Source organism: Danio rerio, chromosome 14 (assembly GCF_049306965.1).
Source record: "Danio rerio strain Tuebingen ecotype United States chromosome 14, GRCz12tu, whole genome shotgun sequence".
Lineage (NCBI taxonomy): Eukaryota > Metazoa > Chordata > Actinopteri > Cypriniformes > Danionidae > Danio > Danio rerio.
Window position 1 is genome coordinate 8,033,171 of NC_133189.1, and position 27,731 is coordinate 8,060,901.

The 27,731-nt window shown below is 36.5% G+C and overlaps 1 protein-coding gene across 1 annotated transcript in view; it reads left to right on the forward strand.

Annotated features, from left to right (window-relative positions):
- Positions 1 to 27,226, forward strand: part of gfra3 (GDNF family receptor alpha 3) — a 67,879-nt gene extending 40,653 nt beyond the window's left edge. The window contains 5 exon segments of the mRNA NM_001256636.1: positions 1,270 to 1,618; positions 12,126 to 12,235; positions 12,661 to 12,795; positions 15,625 to 15,755; positions 26,743 to 27,226. Coding sequence (NP_001243565.1) covers positions 1,270 to 1,618; positions 12,126 to 12,235; positions 12,661 to 12,795; positions 15,625 to 15,755; positions 26,743 to 26,973 — 956 coding nt within the window. The 3' untranslated portion in view covers positions 26,974 to 27,226.
- Positions 27,227 to 27,731: the final 505 nt, after the last annotated feature.

Below are 27,731 nucleotides of genomic sequence, written 5' to 3' on the forward strand. Positions count from 1 at the left end.
ATTTTTAACAGAGCAAGGGAATTTTCACAGTATGTCTGATAATGTTTTTTTTTTTCTTCTGGAGAAAGTCTTATTTGTTTTATTTCAGCTAGAATAAAAGCAGTTTTTAATAATAATAAAAAAAAATTATCAGCTCCTTGGAGCTATATTAATTTTCAGATAGTCTACAGAACAAACCATCAGTATACAATGACTTGCCTAATTACCCTAAACAGCCTAGTTAACCTAATTAACCTAGTTAAGCCTTTTAATATCACTTTAAGCTGTATAGAAGTGTCTTGAAAAAAATATAATAAAGTATTATTAACTGTCATCATAGCAGAGAAAATAAAGAAATTAGTTAATACTAATTGTGGAAAAAAATTTCAGGGGGGCTAATAATTCTGATTTATATATATATATATATATATATATATATATATATATATATATATATATATATATATATATATATATATATATATATATATATATATATAAAAATAATATTTTACAGTGTGTGAAGAGTGGGAGAAGAGGATTGCATTGGCAATCCAACACAATGGGCAGCACATCGAACACATTTTATAAGTGGTCATAAACTTGTAAACAACTTGTAAAACCAAGAACACCATTGTTTTTCTTGTGAAATTTCCAATAAGTTTGATGTGTCAAATGACCCTCTTACTATTGAAAAAACAATAGTTGGCTCAAAGATGGCTGACTTCAAAATGGCCACCATGGTCACCACCCATCTTGAAAAGTTTGCCCCCTCACATATACTAATGTGTCACAAACAGGATGTAAATATCACCAACCATTGCCATTTTATTAAGGTGAATCCATATAAATGCCCCACCCTGTATGTATGTATGTATGTATGTGTGTATATACACACACACACACACACACACACACACACACACACACACACACACACACACACACACACACACACATATATATATATGTGTGTGTATATATAATTAGGTACATAATTGTATATATAATTAGGTACATAATTAGGTACACCTCACTAGTACCGGGTTGGCTTAGATTCAACAAGTTACTGGAACTAGCCCATATATGTAGGCCAGTTGGACAAAAAACAAGTCAACTCCACCTACAAATACAAGGTCACATATAAACCAAATGAATGCAGATGTCATGCTGTATAGAGTAACTATACTAAATTATTTGATTCTATCTTCATCAAAACAGGTTTTTCAGGGAGGGCAGTCAGATTTTAGATACAACACTTGATTGAAAGTGTCTCTTTCTCTTTTCCAGTGTCGTCCCTTCCACTGACGGATCAGAACCAGTGTCTGAAAGCCGCTCAGGACTGTGGGCTGTATGAGAAGTGTGGCTCCCTGCGCTCTGAATACGCTTCAGCTTGCACTAAGATCTTACCCAACACAAACCACTGTAACCGACACAAATGTCACCGAGCCCTGCGGAGGTTCCTGGAGCGCGTTCCTGAGGAATACAGTTTTGGTGTCTTATTTTGCCCCTGCTCGGATACTCTGTGTGGAGAGAGAAGGAGAAAAACCATTGTGCCCTCCTGTTCCTACGAGGAGCGAGACGGACAACCAAACTGCCTTCATTTGGAGAGCTACTGCCTCAAAGACAACCTGTGCAGGTCAGAAAATCTGCCTCCTAGCAGTTGTGCTCTATTTTATTTCATTTTGTTTTATTTTATTTTATTTTATTTTATTTTATTTTATTTTATTTTATTTTATTTTATTTTATGTACTTTTTATTTTATTTATTTATTTTATTTTATTTTATTATTTATTGTTTATTTATTTCATCATTTCAAATTAAATTTTGTTGTATTTTAATGTAATTTTTTATCTATTTATTTTGTTTTATTATTTATGAATTTTTTTATTTCATTGTTTACTATTTTATTTTATTGGAATTTATTTATTTATTTAATTGCATTTTTGTTTTATTTTTTTATTTATTTTATTTTATAGTAATTTAATATTGTAACTTATTTTATTTGTTTAATCATATTATTTGTTTATTTTATTATTTAATATTTTATTTTATTGTAATTTAAAGTCATTTTTTAAATTCATTTATTTACTTATTTAATTTTATTATTTATTTATTATTTAACATTTTATTGTAATTTATTTATTTATTTAATTTTATTATTTATTTATATTATTTTTTATTGTTTTATTTTATTGTAATTTATTGTAATTCTTATTTTATTTATTTATTTAATTTCAATATTTATTTATTTAATATTTTATTTTCTTGAAACTTAAAGTTATGTACATGTACATAGACAATTTTTGCTTTTATAACTTGTATTATACAGACATTATACTGTACATTTTAATATGCTTCATAACATAGTACATGTGCCAGTATATTGTTAAAACAACGATTGCAACATTGTTGTAGACTATACATATTGCAAATCCCTATTTTAAACATTTCCTGTGCATCAAATAATTATACTAGAATGATTTCTGAAGGATCATGTGACACTGAAGACTGGAGCTTAAATTGTTATATTATTTTAATTGATCACAGTTTTTAATGTATTTTTATAAAAAAAAATGCAGGTTTGGTTAGCATTTAAAGAGATATTTCAACAACATTATTATTTTTTCAAATATATATGTATATATATATATATATATATATATATATATATATATATATATATATATATATATATATATATATAAATATATATATATATATATATATATATATATATATATATATATATATATATATATATATATATATATATATGAGAAGGATGAAATTCGTATTGTAGCTTTAGTTTTAATAAAAAGGGTGCATTTATTTTTAGTAGTTAAAGTAAGTAAGAATAAAATAAACAGATATAAAATAAGATATATGAGTGTAATGTGAAGGGAGGCTGGGCAATGGGGTTGAGGATCCAAATACAGATTTATTCAACAGAATAAACAGAACAACAAAACAAAGCGAAGGTCAAACACGGCAAGACAAGGCAAAGAAAACGTGTCACAATGTTTATGGTACAGTTTAACAAGACTCAGCAACTGGTGTGTGTGTGTGTGTGCGTCAGTGCTGCTTTTAAAGTCCATGTAATCAGTTCTGAACAGCTTTAGCTGTGTGTGTTAGTAATCAGCGGAAAACCGGAACAGGTGTGAGTGTGTGGTGCATGACAGGATTTGTACTCCTGAGTAAAAGTGAATGATTCCCTGTGATCTACAAGCCATTTACTTGACACATTTATATATATATATATATATATATTTTAATTTTAGGTGGTTTGTGTAATGTGATTTATGTTTGATAAAATAATTTCTAAGAGCACCTTTAGTCCTTTTCAACTGATTACACTGTCTTGTCCCAATAGGTGGATTTAGAGGTTTTTGCAAAAATAGGCACGAGTGAATTTAGCTGGTTTTGACGCAAAAGAAAATTTACCTTGTTAAAAACCAAAGAATTATCTAAAGTGACATTAAAAAAAAAAGGTATTTTATGTACCAGCTAATAACCTTATTGTTACATATATACATGATATAAAGGGATTTAGAGAGTTTTGCATCTGAACTCTTCATATATATATATATATATATATATATATATATATATATATATATATATATATATATATATATATATATATATATATATATATATATATATATATATTTATATATATATATATATATATATATATATATATATATATATATATATATATATATATATATATATATATATGAAAAGTGTAGCTTTGGTTTTAATAAAAAAAAGTACATTTATTTTTAGAGGTTGTAATAAGTAGTAATTACAATAAAATGTAATATTTAAATGTTTTTATTTTATAAAAATAAAATAAAATCAGCCCTGTGGGATTATTATTTTTTTTGAATGATTAAAAAAAAGATGCTCCTGCAGAATGTCAGAGCTGACGTGATGATAAAAAGATCTGCTGAATCAGTATTTTGAATCTGTTCTTTGAAATCAACTGCCAATTTGTGTAAGTGATTCTGAAATATCGCGCAGCCGTCAGATGCTCTACCACTCATTCAAACCAGACAAACTCCAGCTTTGATAACAGCGCAGCATGATAATTTCCACCTTTCTTCGCAAAGTACAAGGCTTTCCTTTTATCTTCCTCTAGAAACAGATGTCTCTGGCAGTAATGCTTATCTAAGCATCATTAATAGCACAGAACATGCTGAGTTGGATGGAAGAAGGGACAACAGGTCATGTATTATACGATTAGACACGTCGACTGTGTATTTAAACAAGGATAAAACAAGGATATGTTTGCAGAACAGAGACACTAACCTTTAACACGGACACATTGTAGTTAGCGTGGGTCATTTTCTCAAAAGAGGCAGATCTTAATACATTTACAACAAAAACCAAATTAGGGTTGCTGGTGTCATTAATAACCGGAATTTCTACATCTACATAGACTCACTGTAGAATACAGAAAATGTGTTATTAGCAGCTTTCTAAATGATACTTGAATTGGTATTTATTTACAGTAGTTGACTCAAACTAGTCTCCAATTTTAAAATGATATTAATACTGCCTGCATTTGAGTTTATTAATCCAGTAAACTACTAGCCATTTGAATGTTGGTCTAATAGATAGAGGAAATAGATACATGGGCATAGAGAATTGAAAAGAACTCCCTAAAAAAAACATAGTCTTTTCAATTTCAAAAACAAGCGAAAACGACAACATAGTTTACCTTGATTTTATATTGCTTTCACATCTGCAAACTGACCGTGCCAGAAAAGTTTTCCATGTGGATAAGCAGTAGATAGGTGAGGCCAAAGTATTTGAATACAAATCACAGATGTTGTAAAGTTGTTGGGTGGTATTTAATTAAAATAATCCTTTATTCGTGAATAATAGGTAAATGTCATTATTGTGAAAAGGAACAAAAGTTGTTGGCTTTGCACTGCCACACAGCATTTAATTTACTTAAAAAAACACAGTTTCATAAAAAGTACATATTCCCACTGAGCCTGTGTTCCATCCATCCATGCATCCAACCATACATGCATCCATCCATCACTCCATCCATCCATCACTCCTTCCAACCAACCAAATAATTAACCAAACAACTAACCATCCATCCATCCATCCATCCATCCATCCATCCATCCATCCATCCATCCATCCAACCAACCAACCAACCAACCAACCAACCAACCAACCCACCCACCCATCCACTCACCCACCCGTCTGTCCGTCCGTCCAACCAACCAACCAACCAACCAACCAACCAACCAACCAACCAACCAACCAACCAACCAACCCACCCACCCATCCACTCACCCACCCACCCGTCTGTCCGTCCGTCCGTCCGTCCAACCAACCAACCAACCAACCAACCAACCAACCAACCAACCAACCAACCAACCAACCAACCAACCAACCAACCCACCCACCCATCCACTCACCCGTTCGTCCGTCCGTCCAACCAACCAACCATACATAGCATTTATTTTACTTAGAAAACGCTGTCAAACGTTTGTTGAATTGCGTTTTTGCCAGTCATCAAAAAGTACATAATGTTCCTGTTCCATCTATTCATGCATCCAACCATACATGCATCCATCCATCACTTCTTCCAACCAACCAAATAACCATCCATCCATCCATCCATCCAACCAACCAACCAACCAACCAACCAACCAACCAACCAACCAACCAACCAACCAACCAACCAACCAACCAACCAACCAACCAACCAACCAACCAACCAACCATCCAACCATCCAAACCCATGAGCAAGGGTTTTACAGTCGGTTCTGCATTATTTCAGACGCTGCAAGTTGAAAAACATAGTGCCAATTAGGGCCTACTTACACTATGCCATCCGTACTGTGCCCAGGCCCGTTTCCCGGATCATTTGAAAAGTGTGAGTGCGCTAAATCGGGCTTAAGCACGGTTCACTTGGCCGGCCCTGGCCCGGTTGGAAGAGGTGTGCCTGAGCGCCTGAGCGCCAAAGCAAAAACTGAAAGAGACACATGACTTTTAAGGGACTGTTTCATATGGATTTATTAATCATTCTTACTGTTTAGTGAACGCAAACTGCCGTAGTTTATTAAATACGCAAACTCCTCACAGCACGACAGCTGCCCACCTTCAGCAAACCTCCTCATTCCTGCAGCATGAGGGCTTTATGATTGTTTATGAGTGCCAAAAGTGGCGGATCTGTTCGGCGAAATATCTGACTGCGTGTCACCGCATATCAAACAACTGAAACGATATAACTAGAGAAATCTCCACTGTGCTGAGTGAGAGAGCGCTTCTCACTGAACAGCGCAGCAGCGATGACGTAAGCGTGCCGAGGCCCGATTGTGGTGTGTGAGTGCGGGCCGTCGGGGGAGAAGAGAGGGGGGACAAGCGTGCTTTGGCCCGGTTCGAGGCAGCTGTACCTATTGTGAGTACGGCCTTAGTGTCAATTTTGAGCTATTCGTCCAATCACAGTGAAGGAGTGGCAGGACAATATTATGCAACTCTCAGCAGAAAAATCAGCTAAAGACTTTCAACTTGTTCTGCAGTGGAAATAAGCTGTTTCATAACATCCCACTGAAAAAACCCCAGCCCTTAAGGGTGTCGCGCAGCGGATGTGCCGCTCAACGCTGTAACACGGTGCACACATGATAGATGAAAGTCTCGCACCACAAGACACGCACATTCGAGTGTTATTTAAAATGTTTCTAAAATAAATTTGTGGCGTCGTGTGATGCATCCGGTGTGTGACCCCCCCCCTAAGGATTCATTCACACCAAACGCATCTTTGTTTTTTAAAACGCGAGGGTTTAAAAAAGCACAGCATTGCACAAGGTCCACGTGATGTGATATTATGAACATGATGTAATAACTAACCCTTATCTCATAGAGAAACAATATGTTATGATAAGCATTTAAACATAAATCATATAACTTTCACTCTCTGGACACAGTCACAATGAGCGCATCCTCCACCATTATATAATGATAAATAAAACAGTTGTAATGCAAACTTGCTACTTTAAACAGAAGCTCGCAATGCTTAACCCACCTCCGACCTCTTCTGATTTGTCCTTGTAACTGACAGTGAAGTATGAAAGTTGAAGATCATTCAACTTGACACAGTGTCTAAAAAATGCTGCGCTCACATGTGTGATGCTTCAAAAGACTCAAGACGTTAGCGTATTGGTCAAAAATGTCCATCATACGTGTGCTTACACTGAAAAACAATAGAAAAGTAGCTTGCTGGAAAGGAAAAACACATACTGTATTCTGTGTGAACGGACCCTAAAGGTGCACCCAGCCATCCTGTAAAGAAAAATCTCGTCCTTTCAATTATAACCCAAAGCTAATGACCATGGGTGAAATAAGCAACCTAGACTGACTGGTAAATAAAGAGCTTTGCCTTTCTGCTCAGCTCTCTTCTTCACCACAACAGACCTCTACATTGACCACATTCCTTCTGCCGCAACACCAATCTGTCTTTCAATCTCTTGAACTCCTCTACCTAAGGCAAGGACTCTACTCCCATGAACTCCATCCTCACTCATGAACATATACTGTATGAATACAGAGTGGAATGCAGAAAAATACGTAAACCTAGACCTTTAGCAGTAAAATGAACAAGCATGCAAGCAATTAACCTAATATGGTTATCACCCAAATAACCTGTCTGTAAACAGTAATGATCAGAGGACATCATTACATCACACTCATTACAACATTACATCATACTCATGAGGTTTATAATGTGACTCATCCCACTTTTCAGATCATTATTAAGCATCCTTTAAAAATTCAAACACTGCAAAAAAAAAGAAAATACACATTTTCTATTAGTTAGTTAGTTAGTTAGTTAGTTTTATTTTCCTTTTTTTATTAATGTCAGGGTAACAATAACAACATCATACAAATTTGTTACAAAGAGTGTACATGACGTTTACAGAGAAGCATCAAATAAGCACATACAAGAGAAAAAAACAAAAAACTAAATTTATATATTAAGAAAATTAAAAAAGAAAATAAGTTAACAGTTCTTATATTTTAAGAGGAAGCAATAGTTCTAATGTACTGTTAAATTTCCTTTTCAAAAACAATAAAACAAGGTATATGCTTAGAGAATTTACAGCGCTGTATATGGAATTCAGCAAGGATTAGAAGGAGATTAATAATGAAATTTTCCTTACTTTTATCATCAGGACTATTGAAAAAACCCAACAGGATATCCTTAAAAGATAACAAGAATCCCGGTAGTATTTTGCAATGAATATCCAGGGAAAGTTCAATCTAAAAGCATTGTGTATGAGGGAAATTCCAAAAAATATGATCAGCAGTTTCATTAGGTATATTACAGAGTTAGTTAGTTAGTTAGTTAGTTAGTTAGTTAGTTAGTTAGTTAGTTAGTTAGTTAGTGAGTTAGTTACACATTATTACCCAAAGTGCTGAACACAATCAATACTAATTAAAATAAATCCTACTTCACATACATAACAGGTCAATCATAAGGCAAACCTCTCAACATTAAAAAGGCTCAAATGTTAAAGAATAAAGATGGAGTTTCTGAAGCTTTTTAAAAACAGATGAAGAGTTCAGATTCAAAACCCTTTAAGTCCATCCGACCTGGTTTTTTGTAAAAGAGCATTTTCTATCAGGCTCCTCAGATAAAGTTCAGAAGTTGTATTTTATATGTAATGATACGTTTATTAGCTATTAAATAAAATATCTTTTTTTTAAAATGTCACTTTAAACAATTCTTTGATTTTTAGCAAGGTGAATTTTCTTTTGTGTCTAAACCAGATAAATCCACATCTCCTTGTATTGCAAAACCCTCTAAATCCACCCATTGGAACAAGACAGTCTGATTAGTTGAAAAAAAAGATGCCATTAGAAATTATTTTACCAAACATAAAACACATTACACAAACCACCTAAAATTTAAAATATATACATCTGTCAAGTAAGCGGCGGTTCATTCCGCTGTGATAAACCAGGGAAAAAGCAGAAGGGAAATGCATGAATGAAATTTGGAAAGTAAGTGCATTAATCATTAACATCAAAACTGACATTAATTAAATCTTAACTATTGGCATTTCTGATAATTGGATTTAGATTTAATGTAAGTAAAGCAATGCAAACATTGCAAACATAAGCTAAGCTTGGTAAATTCAAATAATGTAGTGTAAAAACATTGTAAAACATCCATATATGTGCATTGCCTATTAATATACAAAGCTTATCAGACGTATAGGCATTATGAAGTAGGCTAAAAATGTATAGTTTTATACATTATATTTATCTTTTAAAAATAGCTTAACTTAGCAAATAAAATGCAATGTAGGCCTACTGGGCAAAAAGGGGATGCCTCTCTCTCAGACAATTTTAGAAGCTGTCATTCATTCATTCTCACCATACTTAAGGACTTAGTTTATCCTCATAGCGTCCACGTGGGATAAAATAATGGCATCTTAACTGAAATGGAGTTGTCGTTTATTGTATAGTATATCAGACTCATTCAAAGTAGCGTCGCTGCACAAAAACATGTAATGAATGCATGTTACACTTCCCACTGCTCATTGTGTTTTCTTTTTCTTATAATGCACAGTTTTGAGGTAATGGACATTTTCATTTGCCATTCACTGACAGTCGGACAGGCTCATCCAATTCATCAAACTCCTTCTTTAAAAATCGAAATCGAAGCTTAATAAAACAGTCTCCTTATAAAAGCCGGCATATCAGCGCGCTGCTACATTGAAAACATATGATTCGATTCACGCTTCTGATTGGTTCTCAGGATATAGCAGCTTTTGCTGTCAAAGGCAAGTGCCATTGAGCGGCTTTTGCCAACAAACTGTTATTTCTGAATGCGCTGATGCTGGGATTTGGATGATTTGCAGCAAATCTATTTGTTGATGGTGTAGTATGTGCCTAAAGCATTCACTTAATGTCATTAGCTCATTTTTAGCGGAAGTGACGTTTAGCGGCTTTTGCATCTGAACTCTTCAGATAGAGCTGGAGCATGTCTGATGTGGGGTGAAAGCTTGTTCCAGAGATTTGGGGGCCTTAACAGCAAAAGTCAGATCCCCACTTCGCTTACACCATGACCTTGGTGTTATAAGAATACATTGATCAGAAGACCTGAGTGACCTACCAGAATTATATACATGTAGGAGGTCTGATAAGTAAGATGGTGCCAGATAATTGACCTTATTCTTCACGTATGAGCGAGTGCCATCATTAAAGTCTTTATGGCTCAAGACTTCCAGTTTCATTCACTTCCATAGATTTCTAGACGTTAAAGAGAAGTTTCACAAATTAATTTCGAGAGGAGCATGTGATATGATCAACTACTGCTGGTCCTTATTGCTAATCATTTATAGCATTCCAAAACTGCTATAAATGTCCTGCCTAAACTTCATTTCCTATCTTCATTTTGGAATCCCCTCCCCCATCCTTCCCTTTCTCCCTCCTCCTCATTTCTAGGATCAAGCAATATGGGCCGCCTCGCAGCGGGAGGGCCAATGGTTTAAGTCATAATTGAGCCAGTCGGCACTCTCTCTGCGGAGTTAGCATGTTCTCCCCATGTCCACGTGGGTTTTCCTCGGGTACTCCTGTTTTCCTCCCACAGTCTAAAAACATGTGACACAAGCGAATTGTAATAACAGTCACAAGCACTTAATGCTTACATACTGAATTGGCTCTTGTAGAACCATCCTGTTAACCAAGGTATAGGTAAAAAACTAACCAGGGGGCTCTCGAGAAACACCTAATCTCGTATCCCTACTAATGTTCATTGACCAGGCAGGAACCGTGGCTCATATATCTCAGAGCTCAGGGTTTCTCCTGGGACAGCATGCCAAACCTGCTATTATAGTCGGGCATTATCAAAGTGTGAACTTGAAAACAGCTTATTATGCTACTTCATGCTTCAAACTGATCTTTTATTATTATATTAGTCTACTTTTAAGCCATGAACACACTTTAATTTGTAGTGTTAATAATTAGTAATTAGTTTGGCCATTTTCTGCCGTTTATTACTCCAAGTCATTTTTCCCATAGGCAACTGAATCAGAAGTACAAAAACAATTGAGAAACAAGCGCACATTCACATTGCAGAATAAGGTCAACAAATCGTATTTACTGTATGCACTTCGGGACAAAAGTCTTGTCGTTGATCCCAGTTGTAAGAGCAACAAATAATAATTTGACTTGTTGATCATGTCGAAAAGTGGCACAAGGTAGATTTTTCCAATGAATCATCTGTTAAGCTGCATCTCAATCATCACAAATACTGTAGAAGACCTACTGGAACTGGCATGGACTCAAGATTCTCACAGAAATCAGTCAAGTTTGGTAAAGGAAAAATCATGGTTTGGGGTTACATTCAATATGGGGCGTGCCGTCCGAGAGATCTGCAGAGTGGCAACATCAACAGCCTGAGGTATCAAGACATTTGTGCTGCCCATTACGTTACAAAACCCAGGAAAAGGCAAATTCTTCAGCGGGATAGCGCTCCTTTTCAAACTTCAGCCTCCACATCAAAGTTCCTGAAAGTAAAGAAGGTCAAGGTGCTCCAGGATTGGCCAGCCCAGTCACCAGATATGAACATTATTGAGCATGTCTGCGGTAAAATGGAGGAGAAATTGAAGCTAAATCTAAAGGATCTTGATAAAAACTGGGAGTCCTGCTAGAATGCTTTCTTTGCTATCCCAGATGACTTCATTAATGAGTTATTCGAGTCACTGGAGAGATGTATGGATGAAGCTCATTGGAGTCATACACATTATTAATACTTTTTCTTCTGCACCATGACTTTATATTCTATACTGTACATTATTTCTGACAAGTCTCAAGACTTTTGTTTAACCAAAGTCAGATCTTACTGTCCTAAATAAATAACTAAATATCAAGGCATGACCATATTTTATTTTCGTAAAATAAGCTAAATCTAGAGGCCTTTTCCTTTCAATAAGCCACTTCTGATAATAAATGATCTATTAGAAGTCATTTTATTATTTGTTGTTCTTAAAACATGGACATTTGTCAGATAGTGTATATATCTACACATTTCCTCTGTCAGAATTGAACACACATTTTCGTTCTAACCAATCCGTGTCTGTATTCAAATTTGTCTGGTCCATCAGGTCAAGACTGGCTGATTTCCAGCAGAACTGTCAGCCGTCTTCCCTCTCTCCCTCCGGCTGTCTCCGGGATAGTGGAGCCGTGTGCCTCAAGGCCTACGCTGGGCTCATCGGTGAGAAACCAACCTCGCACGACCTTGAAAAATGGATGCACGCTTAATGAAGAGCACAAAGCGCACAAATCGATACATCACTGCACAGTCTGTACTTAAATAATATTACATTTTTAATGACGAGCACTTCGCTCTGCGTCCTGCTGGAGCGAGTAGACTGAGACGAGAATTGGTAACGGGAATGGCCAGAGCGGTTTGGGTTCAACTTCATGTCGTGGGTTTGCTTTAACCCAGTGTGCCACTTAGATTGAATTAGCAGACCAACCTGAGGCAACATAATTAAAGCGGAAGGGGGTGGATAGGCTACACTGCTTGGTGATTCTCCCAGATGGGCTTCGGGGTAATTGGCATGGGATCTTTTCCTCTGGCTGTCTCTCATCCTGTCTTTTTTTTTTCTCTCTCTCTCTCCCTCCCTCCCACCACAGGTACCATCATGACACCAAACTACGTGAGTAACAGCAGTACAGAGGTGTCGCAGTGGTGTAATTGCGAAGGCAGCGGGAACCAGTGGCAGGACTGCCTGCGTATCCTGCATATGTTCAACAGCAACACTTGTCTTCGTGAGTATAGCGGAAATTAATTTGCATATCTGAGAGGTCTGAGAAAGAGAGTGTTAGTTTAGCACTTTTCTGACATATTTGTTGTTTCCTACAGAAGCAAGTTGTGCTTACATTTTTTAAAATGGTCAGTTGCCATCTGTTTCTCATACTGTGACAGCACCTTCTCATGAACATGAAGGAATAAATAAAATACATGAATGAATGAGTGAGTGAATAGGTGTGTGAATGAGTGAATGAATGAGAGTAAAGGGGTGACTGAATGGGCGAATAAATAAGTGAACGAATGAGTGAGTGAACAAATGAGTGAATGAATGGGTGAATGAATGAGTCAATGAGTGAGTGAATGAATGAATGAACAAATAAGTGAATGGGCAAATGAATGAGTGAATTGGCGAATGAATAGGTAAATAAATAAGTGAGTGAATTGGTGAATGAATGAGTGAGTGTATGGTTGAATGCATGAGTGAATGAATAAATGAAAGAATGAATGAAAAAAGAATGAACAAGTGAATGAATGGGTAAATGAATGAGTGAATGAATGAGTGAATGAAAGTGAATGGGTGATTTAATGAGTGAATGAATAAATGAAGGAATAATTGTGTGAATAAATGATTAAATGAATGGTTAAACGATTGAATGACTGGGTGAATAGGTAAATGAATGAATGAATAAGTGAATAAATGAGTGAGTGAATGGTTGAATGCATGAGTGACTGAATAACTGAATGAAAGAAAGAATGAATGAGTGAATGGATGGATGAGAGTGAATGGGTGATTGAATGAATGAAAGAATAAGTGAAGGAATGAGTGAGTGAATAAAGGAGTGAATGAATGGTTGAATGATTGAATGATTGGGTGAAAGGGTAAATGAATGAGTGAATGGGTGAATGAAAGAGTGAGTGAATGGTTGAATGCATGAATGAATGAATAAATGAATGAAAGAAAGAATGAATGAGTGAATCGGTAAATGAGTGAATAACGAATGAGAGTAAATGGTTGATTAAATGAGTAAATAAATAAGTGAAGGAATGAGTGAGTGAATAAATAAGTAAATAAATGATGGAATGAGAGTGAAAGGTTGAATGCATGACTGAATGAATAAATTAATAAAAGAAGAAAATGAATGAAAGAAAGAATGTGTAAATGAATTAATACAAGTAAATGGGTGAATGAATGAATGAATGAATGAATGAATGAATGAATGAGTGAGTTAATGAATGGGTGAGTGAATAAATAGGTGAATGAATGAGTGAATGAATGAACAGGTGAATAAATTAGTGAATGAATGAGTGAATTAATTAATGAGTGAATAGGTGATTACATGGGTAAATGAATGAGTAGTTGAATGCATGAGTGAATAGGTGAATGAAATAATGAGTGAATAAATAAGTGAGTGAATGGGTGAATGAATGAATAAGTAAATGGTAAATGAAAATGGATTTAATAAGTGAGTGAATGGGTGAATGCGTGAGTAATTGAATGAGTAAATGAAAGAATGTGTGAATAAATAAATGAATGAAAGAAAGAATGAATAAGTAAATGATCAATTCTCTACGCAATAGAAGAAAATAGGTTCTTGTGATACTCCTTATAGTTCTGCTGTCAAAGATACCGGCTATGGGACAAATTTTAAAGAGGGGTCTGGATGCAGACCTGGTGCAGTGCAATCTGAGCTGCATCCAAAGCTTTTTAATGGGCTCAACTAACCTCACCCCTAACCCTACCCGTCACAGTGATGTCACTCGTTCCATTGAGTGCATTGTTTCTGAGATTGCATCGCTGAGTGATGCAATCTCAGCTTGCATCATAAAGGCTGCATCCAGATACTATTAAATAACAGGACATGGCCTAAGACTGATCCTTGTAGCATTTAATGCAGGTAAAAAGGCAAGAAAACAAATATACAGTCCAAAAAAAAAGAAATTCAACTAGACACTTTATTAACAGAACAGGGATAAGATAAGATAGATATGCTTGTGGCATTCCATATTTTACTGCTATAAAAAACAAGAACAACAACAGCTGTAATCTCACTGGTTACTTTATTTTTAGGAGAGGGCCGAGGACAGATCTGTGTAGGAGTTCATGTATCATGGTTTTTTAGATTGATAATTTTTAAATAAGCAAAATAATAAAAAAATGGCAAACGTCAGAGGTTTAAACAATCATAGTGATTATCCCTGAAAGATTTTGTAATAGATGCAAGTATGTTGTGAACAATCTCATCGGATGCAGCACTAGTAATTTAGTTTTAACAAGTACACTTTCTATACTATGATAGAACTATAATTCTTCGCTGATATCATTAGTTTTAAAGAAGCAGCAAGATAGGGTCTGTATTTTGCCATTTGTTTTTAATGAGGGGCTTAATAAGTGCTTAATAAGTATTATCATGAAGGGTCTGGGGATGAGGCCTAGCAATAATGTAATAAGAGGCTCTGGTGCAACAGGTAGCATCTCTTTCAGTAATTTGGTTGGTATGGGATCTCGGCCTTGGCAGCTTTTACAGCCTATCCTCCACAGGACATTCTGTCTTCCAAGCAACCTCTAAATGAGTTTTTCACCATTATATCAATTCATTTATATAATGAACTCAAACTAATTCTTTAAAGACTCTTGCATAGGATACCATCGATATATTTGTTCATTTAAAAAAAGGATATGAACTAAAGGTGCATTGTGTCTTCTTTCCTGATCTCTAATTCTGATTTCATGGAATTACATTTTAGATCATTATCTGTACTCCGTATAATGTACCTTATAATTCTTATTTCCATGTAAAACTCAAATAAAACCAGTTTGAAACTCTCTTCATCTCTTTGCCTGACAGGCAATGCCATTGATAATATGGGAAGCTCCACCCCTCGTCCCGTAGAGGGCACACCCCTTCCTCCACCACGCCCCTCCCCTCAGGTTCAGCGTGATGAGCTGAACATCAACCTGCTGCCTGAACCCAATGCAGTGAGTAGCAAACACATTTCCTAACACAGAACCAACATATTAATAAGACTCTGATATACTCACAACAAAGAACATTTTTTAGGAGTAAATAATCATCTTAACCGTTTCCTTTAAATTAATTGAAAAAAAAAAACTCATCAGACATTTTATTAAGAGAGGGCCTAAGAGAAATCTTTGTTGCACTCCATACTTTAATAGTGTTAACTTGGACGATTCCCCCATTTAAAAAAAACAAAAATGGTAATGATCAGACTGGATTTAAACCACCTAAGTGCTTATCTCTGCACTTAGATGGTTTGAAGAACATACTGTGCTTCTTGTCATTTGCTTTGAAGTTCACATCCTATACTTTTGCTGAAGTAAAACATTTCTGGAAAGTTTTCTTCGGCAAGCTCTTGTAAAAAAGTCCTTAAAGGTGCAGTATGTGATTGTTTTCAGAAGTATGTTTTGTTGTGCTGGTTGAAAGTGTCTTCACATTGCAATTGTAATGGTCAAAGTAAATGATCTAAATGTGTTTATATGTATTTTTATATTCTGAGTGAGGCATAAGACTAAAAAATGTTCATCCAATTAAAATTTGTCAGGCCGACATCTCCCATAATTCCGACAAAGATTTGTACATATCGTCACTTTGGAATTATAATTCTTTTTCTCTGACATTTTTGTCAAAATTGAGTTATTCACATATTCTTAATAAATGACAACTTATTTACATGATGTGATGTTTTTTATCATTTGTTCACATTTTAAGACTTTTTATTTAAAAAACAAAAACAGTTTATCTACAAAGTCAAACTCTAGCTATAAACTATAAGGTTCTTTCTGTGAGCCAATCAGCATTTTTAATGCACACACAAGGACCAATCAGGATCAGCTTTCTTTGACATTTTCCTGGACTGTTCCATTGATAGCAGGAAAGACCAGAAAGACAAAATCACAATAAAAAAAAAAAAACAGTGTCGGGTAAATAATTTCGCACCACACAAAATTGAGATGTGTATAAATGTGATGATTTATAAGCATTTTTTGACATTAAGATGGAATATTAAATTTTACATTGTTGAAAAAAATGATTATTATTTGTATCTATAGTCAGTGAAATATTTTTTCAGTGTTTATTAAACTCATTTGCTCGTTGTCTGTTTTTTCTTTTAATTCTTTCAATTTTATATTAGGCCTCAAAAAGGCAAATCATTTAATTCATCTGGCATACAATTCAATAAATATAATTTAATAAATCATATAAAGCATACAATTTAATACATATTAACCCATTAATTAAATAAAATGAACATCTGCACTGGACAAAATATTTAGCACAGCCTTGTATGCTTAAATTGAACAAGACAAAATATTTATCATAAAACAAACAAAATAAATGTTATAGAAAGCAAGAATGTAACTTTCTCAAGCATCAACATATTGTTACAACACCATATTCAATATTTTTTATTGTATTTCTTGATAAGTATTGCTTCAATTAACGATCTGCCAGATAGAACCTAATAATTCCAAGTGGAAAATGACTTTTCAGAATTAGAAGGTTAGATAGATTGCAGTTAGATAGAAGGTTCTACCTCTATCTATATTCTCGTGAGATCAGGCTGGCCTTTCACACAGAAAGGCTCTCTTGTGAGTGAGTGACAGCAGTAAAAACGAATGCTGAACCAAAGTTAAAAAAAAAAACTAAAAAAAAAATCAATATTAAAGTTACTTTTGCACGCTGTAGGAAGGACGACATCATGGATAAAGTTTTTCCTTTAGACAGGTAATGTTATGTCTTAAATCTATTTTAGTCACACAAAGTTGATGTAGATTGTGTTGTTTTACAAATGGGCTATATGCACAGAAGTGTTGTTCAGCCACTGAAATCTTCCGGTGAACGATTGATGTGACTATTTTCAATTCCTTAAAGTACATTTTACAGCATTGATAATGTAGATTTTTATTTAGTTTAATAACAAAACATGGTAAACCGCTCTATTCCGCCTAGCCAGCTTTACTGAGGTGAAGTTGGTTTTATATACACGTCAGTTCATTTTTGAACAATGGCAACCTGTGACGCGCTCCCTATATTGTTTACCGCTACTCTGAATATTCCGTCTGAAATGTTTGTTGTTCGAAATGGTGTCCCACCAGTTTATTGTGGGCTATAAACTTAGAGACTACACTAACTCAACATCATTCACATGTTTAACCATTTTTAAAAGCTCCCACATGTACAAACTCAAAGTAATAACAATGAACCTGACTCTGATCATGGCCAAAGTCTTGATTAAACATCCAAATGTGGTTAATCGTGTCACCACTGTGATACTTGAGATTTGCGAAAACACAGCCTGAACAAACCCGCAGTCCTGCCGCTTCGAGCATACTGATGGATCTGAGAACTGAACTACAGCGTTTATGCGCGGCTGGTCGTGTCACTGCAGAAACACACGGTCACACGCCGCCGCCCCTGCAGCCGCTACAGTAAGCACAAAAACGCTTGTTCAGAACTATACCTTCTGCATTTAATTTGGCTCCCCATGTGCGTGGTGCAACTAACGTTCCTCATTCATTTACTCTATTGATTCATCTGTGGTGCATATATTTGGAAACAAGAGTAATGAATGCGAGTTTTGCTCGTTCTCTTTTTAGCTCTACCCATTTCTTCAACTCAATCAATAGGTCATGACAGTTTGACCTTAAAGTCTAACCTCTGATCTCTACGCACATGACCTTGTCAAGATGACCCTGTTACTTGAAAATGGTCATTTCACGGACATGTTCACTTGATGTAATGGTTTTCGGTATGGTAAACAAATGCCACATGTACCTAAAGAGATCACTGTGGGGTAGGAATCAAACTGCCACCTTCAATTCAATCGGCAGTAATCACACAACCCACAGGCCCCCAAGAACACAATCATGGTAAGGAATTAAACCTATATTGATTTGCTCTTCCCTTTAGTCAGATTATATTGTGCTTTGGAATGAGGGTGTCAGCTTTATTTTTCTTTCATTATGGCCGACCGCCAAACTTTAAATGACTCAATGAGACTTAGTAAGCAGCGTCACTGGATCAGATCTCTAATTTGGGCCTAATCTTGTGGGTTTTTTCTGTGTCTGATCATATATTTTACAGAGCTTGAGCCACAGATTCTAATAAGTTTCAATAAGCAATGAAAAGTTACTTGCTGTTTTGCAAGTGAGGAGTTACGCAACTTGAGTGTAATTTAATTCATGTAGTAATGAGACTTAAGTATTTTCGTTAAAATAGTTATATACTGGTTATATACAAATGAATAGTTAGGTAATTTAGGTGCAGTTTTTTATGAAATATATTATTTTGATTCAAAGACATGCACTATAGATGAACTGGATGAACTAAAAATTGTCTGTAGTGTAGGAGTGTGTGTGTGAGAGAATAAGTGTGTATGGGTGTTTCCCATTACTGGGTTGCAGCATAAAGGGCATCCACTGCGTAAAACATATGCTATAGGAATAGTTGGTGGTTCATTTCGCTGTGGCAAACCATGATAAATAAGGGACTAAGCTAAAGAAAAATGAATGAACGAACAAACGAATGAATACTATAATACACCTAACGCTTACCTTAAACCATGTAGTTACCTTATATTATCCAGTACAATTTTAGGCTATGTTTACAAGACAACGATTTTGCCAAAAACTAAAAGGTTTTCCCCTTTCAGGCTTACATGACGTTTTTAAAATGATCCGCATTTACCCATTCTAGAAATAGACCACAAATGCTGTATTACATATACCAGGCCAGAGTTTGGCAGCCACTTTGTTAGTAAACAGTGCCTGTAGGGAAGTGACGATTTGCAATTGTTTGTGTATATGTAGACTTTGCAGTGTGTTTGAATGTAAAATATCTGTCATTAGTCCCTTTCACACAGTGAAACCGGTAAATATCTGGAAGATTACCGGAACGACTACAAATATGTGCTGTTCACACTGGCACTGACGTTCCGAAATTTTTCCGGAAATGACCGTTCACACATCCATGACAAAATACCAGTAAATTCTGACATCATTAACCAGAAATGACCTCTAAATTGCTGTGGTTTTATTTGTAAACATAATAGGGGTCAGGCTTTTGTTGATGATTTCACTTTTGACTGAAGCTTTAGCATTCATGCAGCTGCTTTTGTCCCAGAGACATTAAAAGGCAGATGCGTGAACCGCATTTGACTACATTACAAATTCTGTGAATGGATAAGTATTGTGAGCAACTTCAGGTGCAATTTTTTAGGAAATATATTATTTTGATTTGACTTGCATGTAATTTAATGAAACAAACTATAAATTAGTAAATAAATAAACTGTGATTTCAATTGCGAGCTAATTTGATAAATCAACAAATTGTTAAATTTTAGTGCAATTTAATAAAATAAATAAACAATTTTTAAGCATTTTTACTTGAATGCAATTTAATCAAATGACTATATAAATCAATAATCCTCTATTATAAGCAGTGTTGGGTAAGTTGCTTTAAAACAAGTATTAGATTACAAATTACTGACTACTAATGGACATCGTAATTCGATTACATTGCTAATTACTTTATGTAAAAAGTAGTCAGATTACTAATTACTTAACTTTGTCGTTACTTTTAAACATATAAATCCTATAAAAAATATAAAATAAACTTCAGCTCTTTCAGTAATTTAATATAAACTGAAAAACATTACATTGAGTAGATCACAGTAGCTTGACATACTCAAAAGACTTAAAGAGATAGTTCGCCCAAAGAGTTCACACTTAGCTAGGGATTGGTAATAAGCTTGTTTGGCATGCCCCGTAAGCAGCTACCTTCTGAAAGATATAGGGATGGCTAAGGATAAATATACGGCTTGCAAAAGTCTTGACGTCAATTGATGCTATTTAGTATCTTCAATTTAAATAGATGCATGTTTTTTGGACTGTAGGAGGAAACCGGAGAACCTGGGGAAAACCCACATGAGCATGGGGAGAACAAGCAAACTCCGCACAAAAATGCTAACTGGTTTAGTAGGGTCTTTAAACCAGAGACATTCTTGCTGTGAGGCAACAGTACTAATCACTGGGCCGCCTTGTCGCCCATCTACAAAAGAGGGGGAGTAGGGGGAATTCTTCAAGACGAAGATACTGAGATAAGAACCTCTGGTTATTTATAGCGAATTAGGAAACATCTGATTGGTGAATCAATCGTAAGCTAATGCGGGAACAGCCATGGACAATCATAAGCATGTGATCCTCTCGAAATTAGTTTATAAATAAACATCACCTCATCATTCACTTGTTCCAAACCTGTTTGTCTTTTTTTTTTACACGAAAGAAGACATTTAGACGAAAACTGGGTATATATAGTGTGAAAAAGCATTCTGTGTTTGTCTGAAGTAATTACACTACTACAATGTGTATATTCCATACAAATTCTAAAGCTGATCAGTCAGTTCTTGTCACGCGACTTGTGATTTTCAACTGGGTGCGCCTGGAAAAGCTGCACATCTCTAAATCCAGTTTAGCCTATATAAGCTGTGTTTTTGGGTGCCGGTGTCCTCCTTGGTGACTAGTATTGTTGTAGAATGCTTGAAAAAGTTGCTGGTCGAGTTAAAAGCCGTCAAAAGTCCTTTAGAGACTGGACATGGATAGCATTTGACAGCAATATTTTTGTTTTTACGCTCAATGAAATTAAAGTAATGTCTGTATTTCAACTTGAAGAAGCAGCCTCTCTCGACAGCAACCATTTCAGCTCCCAGTCTCCAGCAATTTAAAAGTGCATGCTTATTAACTGATGTTCCAGCAGAAACGCAGCAGCACGAGTGGTCTTCAATGAACCTAAACAAGCACATGTCACTCCGCTGCTAGTTCGTTTGCACTGGCTGCCAGTTGCTGCTCGCATCAAATTCAAAGCTCTGATGTTTGCCTACAAAGCGACTTCTGGCTTTGCTCCTTCTTGGGTTCCATCCCAAAGAGGGAAGAAATCACTTTCGCGATTGCTCACGCTCAATCTGCCCAGTTGGTGGAATAAACTCCCTAACTGCATCAGAACAGCAGAGTCACTCGTTATTTTCAAGAAACGACTAAAAACTCAACTATTTAGTCTCCACTTCACTTCCTAATCTGCAATTGCCTCTCTGAATATCAAACTGTACCCCCCCCCCCAAAAAAAAAAAAAAAAACTAATACTACTAATACTTTCCTTCTTAGACTTTACAGACCTGAAACTTGCCTATAGCACTTATTCATTGTTGCTCTTAGTTGTGTAAATTGCTTCCTTGTCCTCATTTGTAAGTCGCTTTGGGTAAAAGCATCTGCTAAATGACAAAATGTAAATGTAAATGTAAAATGTGATTTAAAAGAAGCATTTTTTTCTTCTAAAACTATATTTGTAATGCAAATGCTTGACTTTAACAACTGTAATCAAATTACACATATTTAAAATGTAATTTGTTACATCACTGCATTCCCCAAAAATGTAATTAGAATACAGTAATGCATTACTGTGGAACATGTTATACCCAACTCCGATTATAACCAATAATATTAATGTGTACTTTTATAATTGTTTGTTTCCCCAGTGCGTTTATAGCATCTATTAAACCATGACCCCGTTGACAAGCTATTCCAGTTGTAATATGTATCATAGTCAATTTCCTTATAGACAAATAAGCTATCCTGTAGCTTCAGGGAGTGACACCATCCAAACAAATCATCTTGTGTAATATAATTTTTTTTACATTAATTCCACAAGTTATTAAGCCTGCTATACGTTCGAATGGTTGTCAAGGAAGAAGCAACTTTTGTGACAGCATAATAGTGTAGCACTAAAGCTAATCGGCTCAACCCTGACCCCCCTGGCCATGTTATTAGCATTAGCGCATTAGCGGTAGCATAATATCCAGCTGAAGTAATTTCTTGATAGTCGATCAGTTTTTTTTAGCGCTTCAGGGAACGACAGCGTCCACGATAGCGACGCTTACTTGACTATGATTGTATATTTTGCAGCACACATAAAAGAGAAGCAAATAATCCCTTGGCGTCCATAGGCGTACAGACATTATCAAGAAACGCTGCTCTGATCTGTGTGTCTTTTGTGTTGGTGTGTCCTCCCTTTGGAACGCGTTCACTTCCTCTGTTCTCTGAACACACAGACCACAGCATTCAGCTTAGAGATAATCTGGGCCCGCAGACAAAAAGGATTCAATTCAGTTTCTGCCGTCATTTATTTCTTTCCTAGACTCTCTCTCTCTCACACTTGTGTTCTCCAGCAAATCTCTCCTCTCCAAATGTCCCTGTCTTTCCAGATCTGTCTCTCTTGATGTGCTTCTCACTTTCTCTCTCTCTCTTTTGCTTTCCTTCTGAACGGATTAGCTAAAGGTGTTTGCAAGCAGCGGTGCATCAGTCAAACTTCATTAATATTAATGTATTCGCACCCATCTGTCTGTCTGTCGCGCTAACTCTCTTTTCTCTTTTTCTCCTTCTTTTATCGTTCCTTCTTAATCCCTCTCGCTCACAATCTCTCCGTCCCTCACCCTGACACCATCCTGCTTCTCTGAAACGCTTTCCCAGGTGATTTGTTTATTTCTCGTATCATAACACATTTGACTAAGGTCACAGATGATTTTCATAAAGCTTTATTCTTATTTTGGTTTTGTATGGGGATATGGTGGCTCAGTGGTTAGCATTTTTGCCTCACAGCAAGAAGGTCGATGGTTCAAGTCCCAGCTAGACCAGTTGGAATTTCTGTGTGGAATTTGCATGTTCTTCCAGTGTTTGCATGGGTTTACTTGGGTGCTCCGGTTTCCCCCACTGTCCAAAGACATGCGCCATAGGTGAATTGGGTAAACAAAAATTGCCTATAGTGTATGAGTGTGTGTGTGAATGTGAGAATGGGTGTTTCCCAGTACTGGGTTGTGGCTGCAAGGGCAAATTTTGCTGGAATAGTTCGCTGTTCATTCCGTGTTGGTGAACCCTGATAAATAAGCAACTAAGCTGAAGGAAAAATAATGAACGAAAATGGCGAAATGTGATGTAGCTATTTTTTTAATGTTCTTTTAAAAGCATGACTGTAAATCATGAACACCGTTATGACTGTATTAAAACATATGCTTGCTTGTTGTAAAAATTCGTTTTTCTTCAAAAAATACTTACCGTGCATTCACACGAGGGTTCAGCGTTAACGCTTGACAGAGGGCGTGTCTGAAGTAGGGGCAGACGTGATTGTCATAGCAGGGTCAGCCAATAAAATTAGTCCGCAATTGGCTTCTGTCTGAGCTGGGGTATTTGCATAAAACGATCTGATTGGCTGACACGTCTGTTGGCCCTTGAAAAGTTGAGAAACTTCTGCAGCGAGCAACGCCACTGAAGCGGCGCAGACAGATCCACAGTGCAGTTTGGCGATGCCTGACAACACCCATTCAAAGTGAATGGGAAGCGTTGCAGCTGAAGCCCCGTGTAAATGGGGCGTTACAACACATTTGTGGATCTCCTTACTGTGCGCAGACATGTTGTCGTTGTAGCTTGTGTATTCCAGGAATTTTTTATAGCCCTTCGTGTTTAGTGTGGTCCTTGAAAATTTCATTTTCAAGGGCTAGCTAGCCCTTCCCCTTAGCCCTATGCCTTCAAGCTAAAGAAAATTTGGACTCTGCTACCCCTTCAAGTGAACGTGCAAAATGTGGGATAAGGGGTAGAACTGGGATTGGACCTAAGATTATTCACAACGTTGAATGGAAAATCTAATGTTGCAAACTTTACATGCTATTTAACAATGAATTGCTACCAGCAATGTTCAGGCTAAAGCCTGGTTTATACTTCTGCATTGAGTGATCGATGTGACCCATGTCACATGCCTTGTGCATTGCCGTGCATTTATACTTCTGCGCACTGTTTGTGTTGCTCTGTAATAACACTCCTGAAATGCTAGCTGGCAGGGAGGTTTTCATGTTCCTCTCTGTCGAGTTTTTCCATGGGTATTTTTTTCTTCTTCTGATTGCTACCTAATGTACAAGTGGCTCAAAAAACTGGCAGACGTATAACAACTTTAATCATAAGGTAAACACAAAACAAAACTTTTCCATCTGGAGCTCTTTCACGGGACTTGACACTTGTAAACGGGACTCCAACAGTTTCACACGGCTCTGTGTCCCGCCCACACTCGTAAGCGATAACAAGGTGACCATTCACAGAGCTTACGCTATGCGTTGCTGAAGCATGTAGTTAAATCTTTTAAGAGGTGCGCGTCAGTCCCGGCGAGGGATATGCGACCGCATGAAGGCTGCGCCGGAGCATACGTGTGCGCTTGATGCAGAAGTATAAATCAGCCTCAAGTAGCACCCTAATTTACAGTTACGTATTTTACTTGCACATACAGCACTATATATTTATTGCACCTAAATCTCACCTTAACCTTAAGTGTGTGGGAGCTCGAGTGCCCAGTCATTTTGCTCGGTGGGCTTCCTTTAGTCAGGATTCAGAATCTCATCACGTAAGCGCACTGTTGCGTTCAATGGCTCTCGCTGGTTTATTATTGCCTGTGACATCGGTGACGTCGTTTTGACAGTAGAGTGACGCTTTTTAATTTGTTCTCATAATCAGGTCACCGTGTCCATGGTGAAACTGTGTTTGTGTTTGTAAAGTACACCCAACATAAATTTATAAGTCGTATACACACAGAAAAAGAAAATGTCACATCTGTGTCTGTTCTAATTGCAGATTTGTACCCTCGTAAAATCACAAGGATGTTCCGTTGTCCTTTACGTTTTTTATAATTACAGATGAGTGAATTTTATTTACGCACAGAATATTTATATTTTTAAATATATTTTTTGGTCCCACTTTATATTAAGTGGCCTTAACTAATATGTACTTACACAGGAATTAATAAGTTTTCTACAATGTACTTATTGTGTAAATACATGTATTTACTGTGTACTTATGCTTGATTAAATACATGTATGTAATTACATCTGTAATTAACTTTTGTAATTACATTTGTAAATACACTGTTGACCATCCCTTACACCTTAACCCACCCTTAAACCTACCCATGCCACCAAACCTGTCCATAACCCAACCTCTATCCCAACTCAAAAGCACCACAGGTGTTCTCAAATACATTATAAACACAGTAAGTACATTGTATTTATTTTTTGATGTAAGTACATAGTAGTTAAGGACACTTAATATAAAGTGGGACCTATTTTTTGAATCATTTTGATCTTTAATGTGGGGATGCTGGTTGTGTAAGAATGACTTGATTTAGAAATATGTTTATTTTTGTAATTCTGCATTTATTTTTCATTTTCATTGTCTTATAAATTTATGGTGGGTGAACTTTACAAACAGGAAAATGCAGATTCACCACTAACACGATGACCTGATTACGAGTACGAATCAAAAAGCGACACTCCACTGTAAAAATGACATCACCGCTGTCACAGGCAATAATAAACAAGCGAGAGCTGTCGATATTATGCTAACTTAGCTCACTATCCTCAGCCCGTTCTTAGTTTTGATTCTGTAAAATGTCCAAGAAACACAACACAAATGGACATCATCAAGTATCAACCTTTATTTATTATCAACCTTTTTTGGTATTTTGTATTGATGTCATTTCTGCAATAATTCAATCGTGGTGGCATTGCTTTGCAGAAAACAAACAAACCTCAAACTTTAAAAAGAGCAAAGGAACACACATAGAAGTTTCCCGTTTTTAGCTGAACATGTTTTGTAAACAGCCTCTTAATTAAGGACACTTTAAGTGCATGTACACAGTGCAAACCAATCCAGTCTTTGTTTTTATTGAAGCATCCCAAAAATGAAACAATGGAACTCATATGATTGACCTTGTAGTTGCTTGGTTTGGTTCATGGCTCTTTCACAAGGACTTCCCCAAAGGAAAAAGCACTTCTAGAACCAAGGCCAAAAAAAGCTGCCTATTTCATGACAAACAAAGCAGATACAAATTTATCTTCTCTCTTTTCTTTTCCTAAAGGTCGAAGAAAGCGAAGAAGTAGAAGAAGAAGAGCAAGAAGAAGAGGAGGAGGAGGAAGAAGAAAACCAAGCCGGTGGAGGAGGCTTCAACGTCATCCCTCCGTTCTCAGACAAGGCGACAGTCACTAACCTGGGCTCTGAAGCCGGAAGAGTCCAAAGCTCAGCCTCCACCTGCGGCGTCCCTCAAGTCCTACTCGCCGTTCTGCTGCTTATCACCTTCCGCTGGGTGTAAAAAACCATCACACACATACACAGACACACACACACATGCAAACACACTTCCTCCTGAAGCGTTCGCTCACATCCAGACTCAAGACCAATCATCAGGGGATGACGAGAACGACAAAACCAATGGACAACCGTTCTTCTCTCCCTCTTTCATTCATTCATTTCTTTTTCTCCTGGGAAGAGGGTGTGCTATAGTTATAGCTGCTTGTCCATCATTAGGGAATCGCTTTCTGAACGGAGCTTCTCACCTGAATCCTTTGAATCACTCAGAAGATTCGCGACTCCTCGGACTGACTCAAAGCCGACGGTAACCGAATGACCCATGTATCTCTTATATAACGTCTGTGTGTGCTTCAGAAAAGTGTGGGAAAACACTGCATTTTTTCCCGCGTTCAGAAAACCCGCCGTGTTTATTGTCGCTGATCATGTTGTTGTGTATGAAACGAGTGTGTTTGTAAGTACGTGATTCGCTGGAGAAAAAAAAACGAAAACAAAACACGTCGAGCATGATTGCCGAATGTTTCGTTTATCATGCCTCCGTGTTTCACGAGTCAGGCCGCACACCTAATCACAAACACACATACACACACACTCCTCTGGCCTGCTGCGGAGCCGATCGCGCAGATGCAAGCTCTTTTCATTTATTGCTCTATCTGCGATGTGCTTTCATTTTTTTTGACTCAGCACAGACTGTGCACTCTAACCAGGGGCATAAATAAAAAAACACGTCCGCGAACAGAGAAAAAAACATGAGTAATAAAG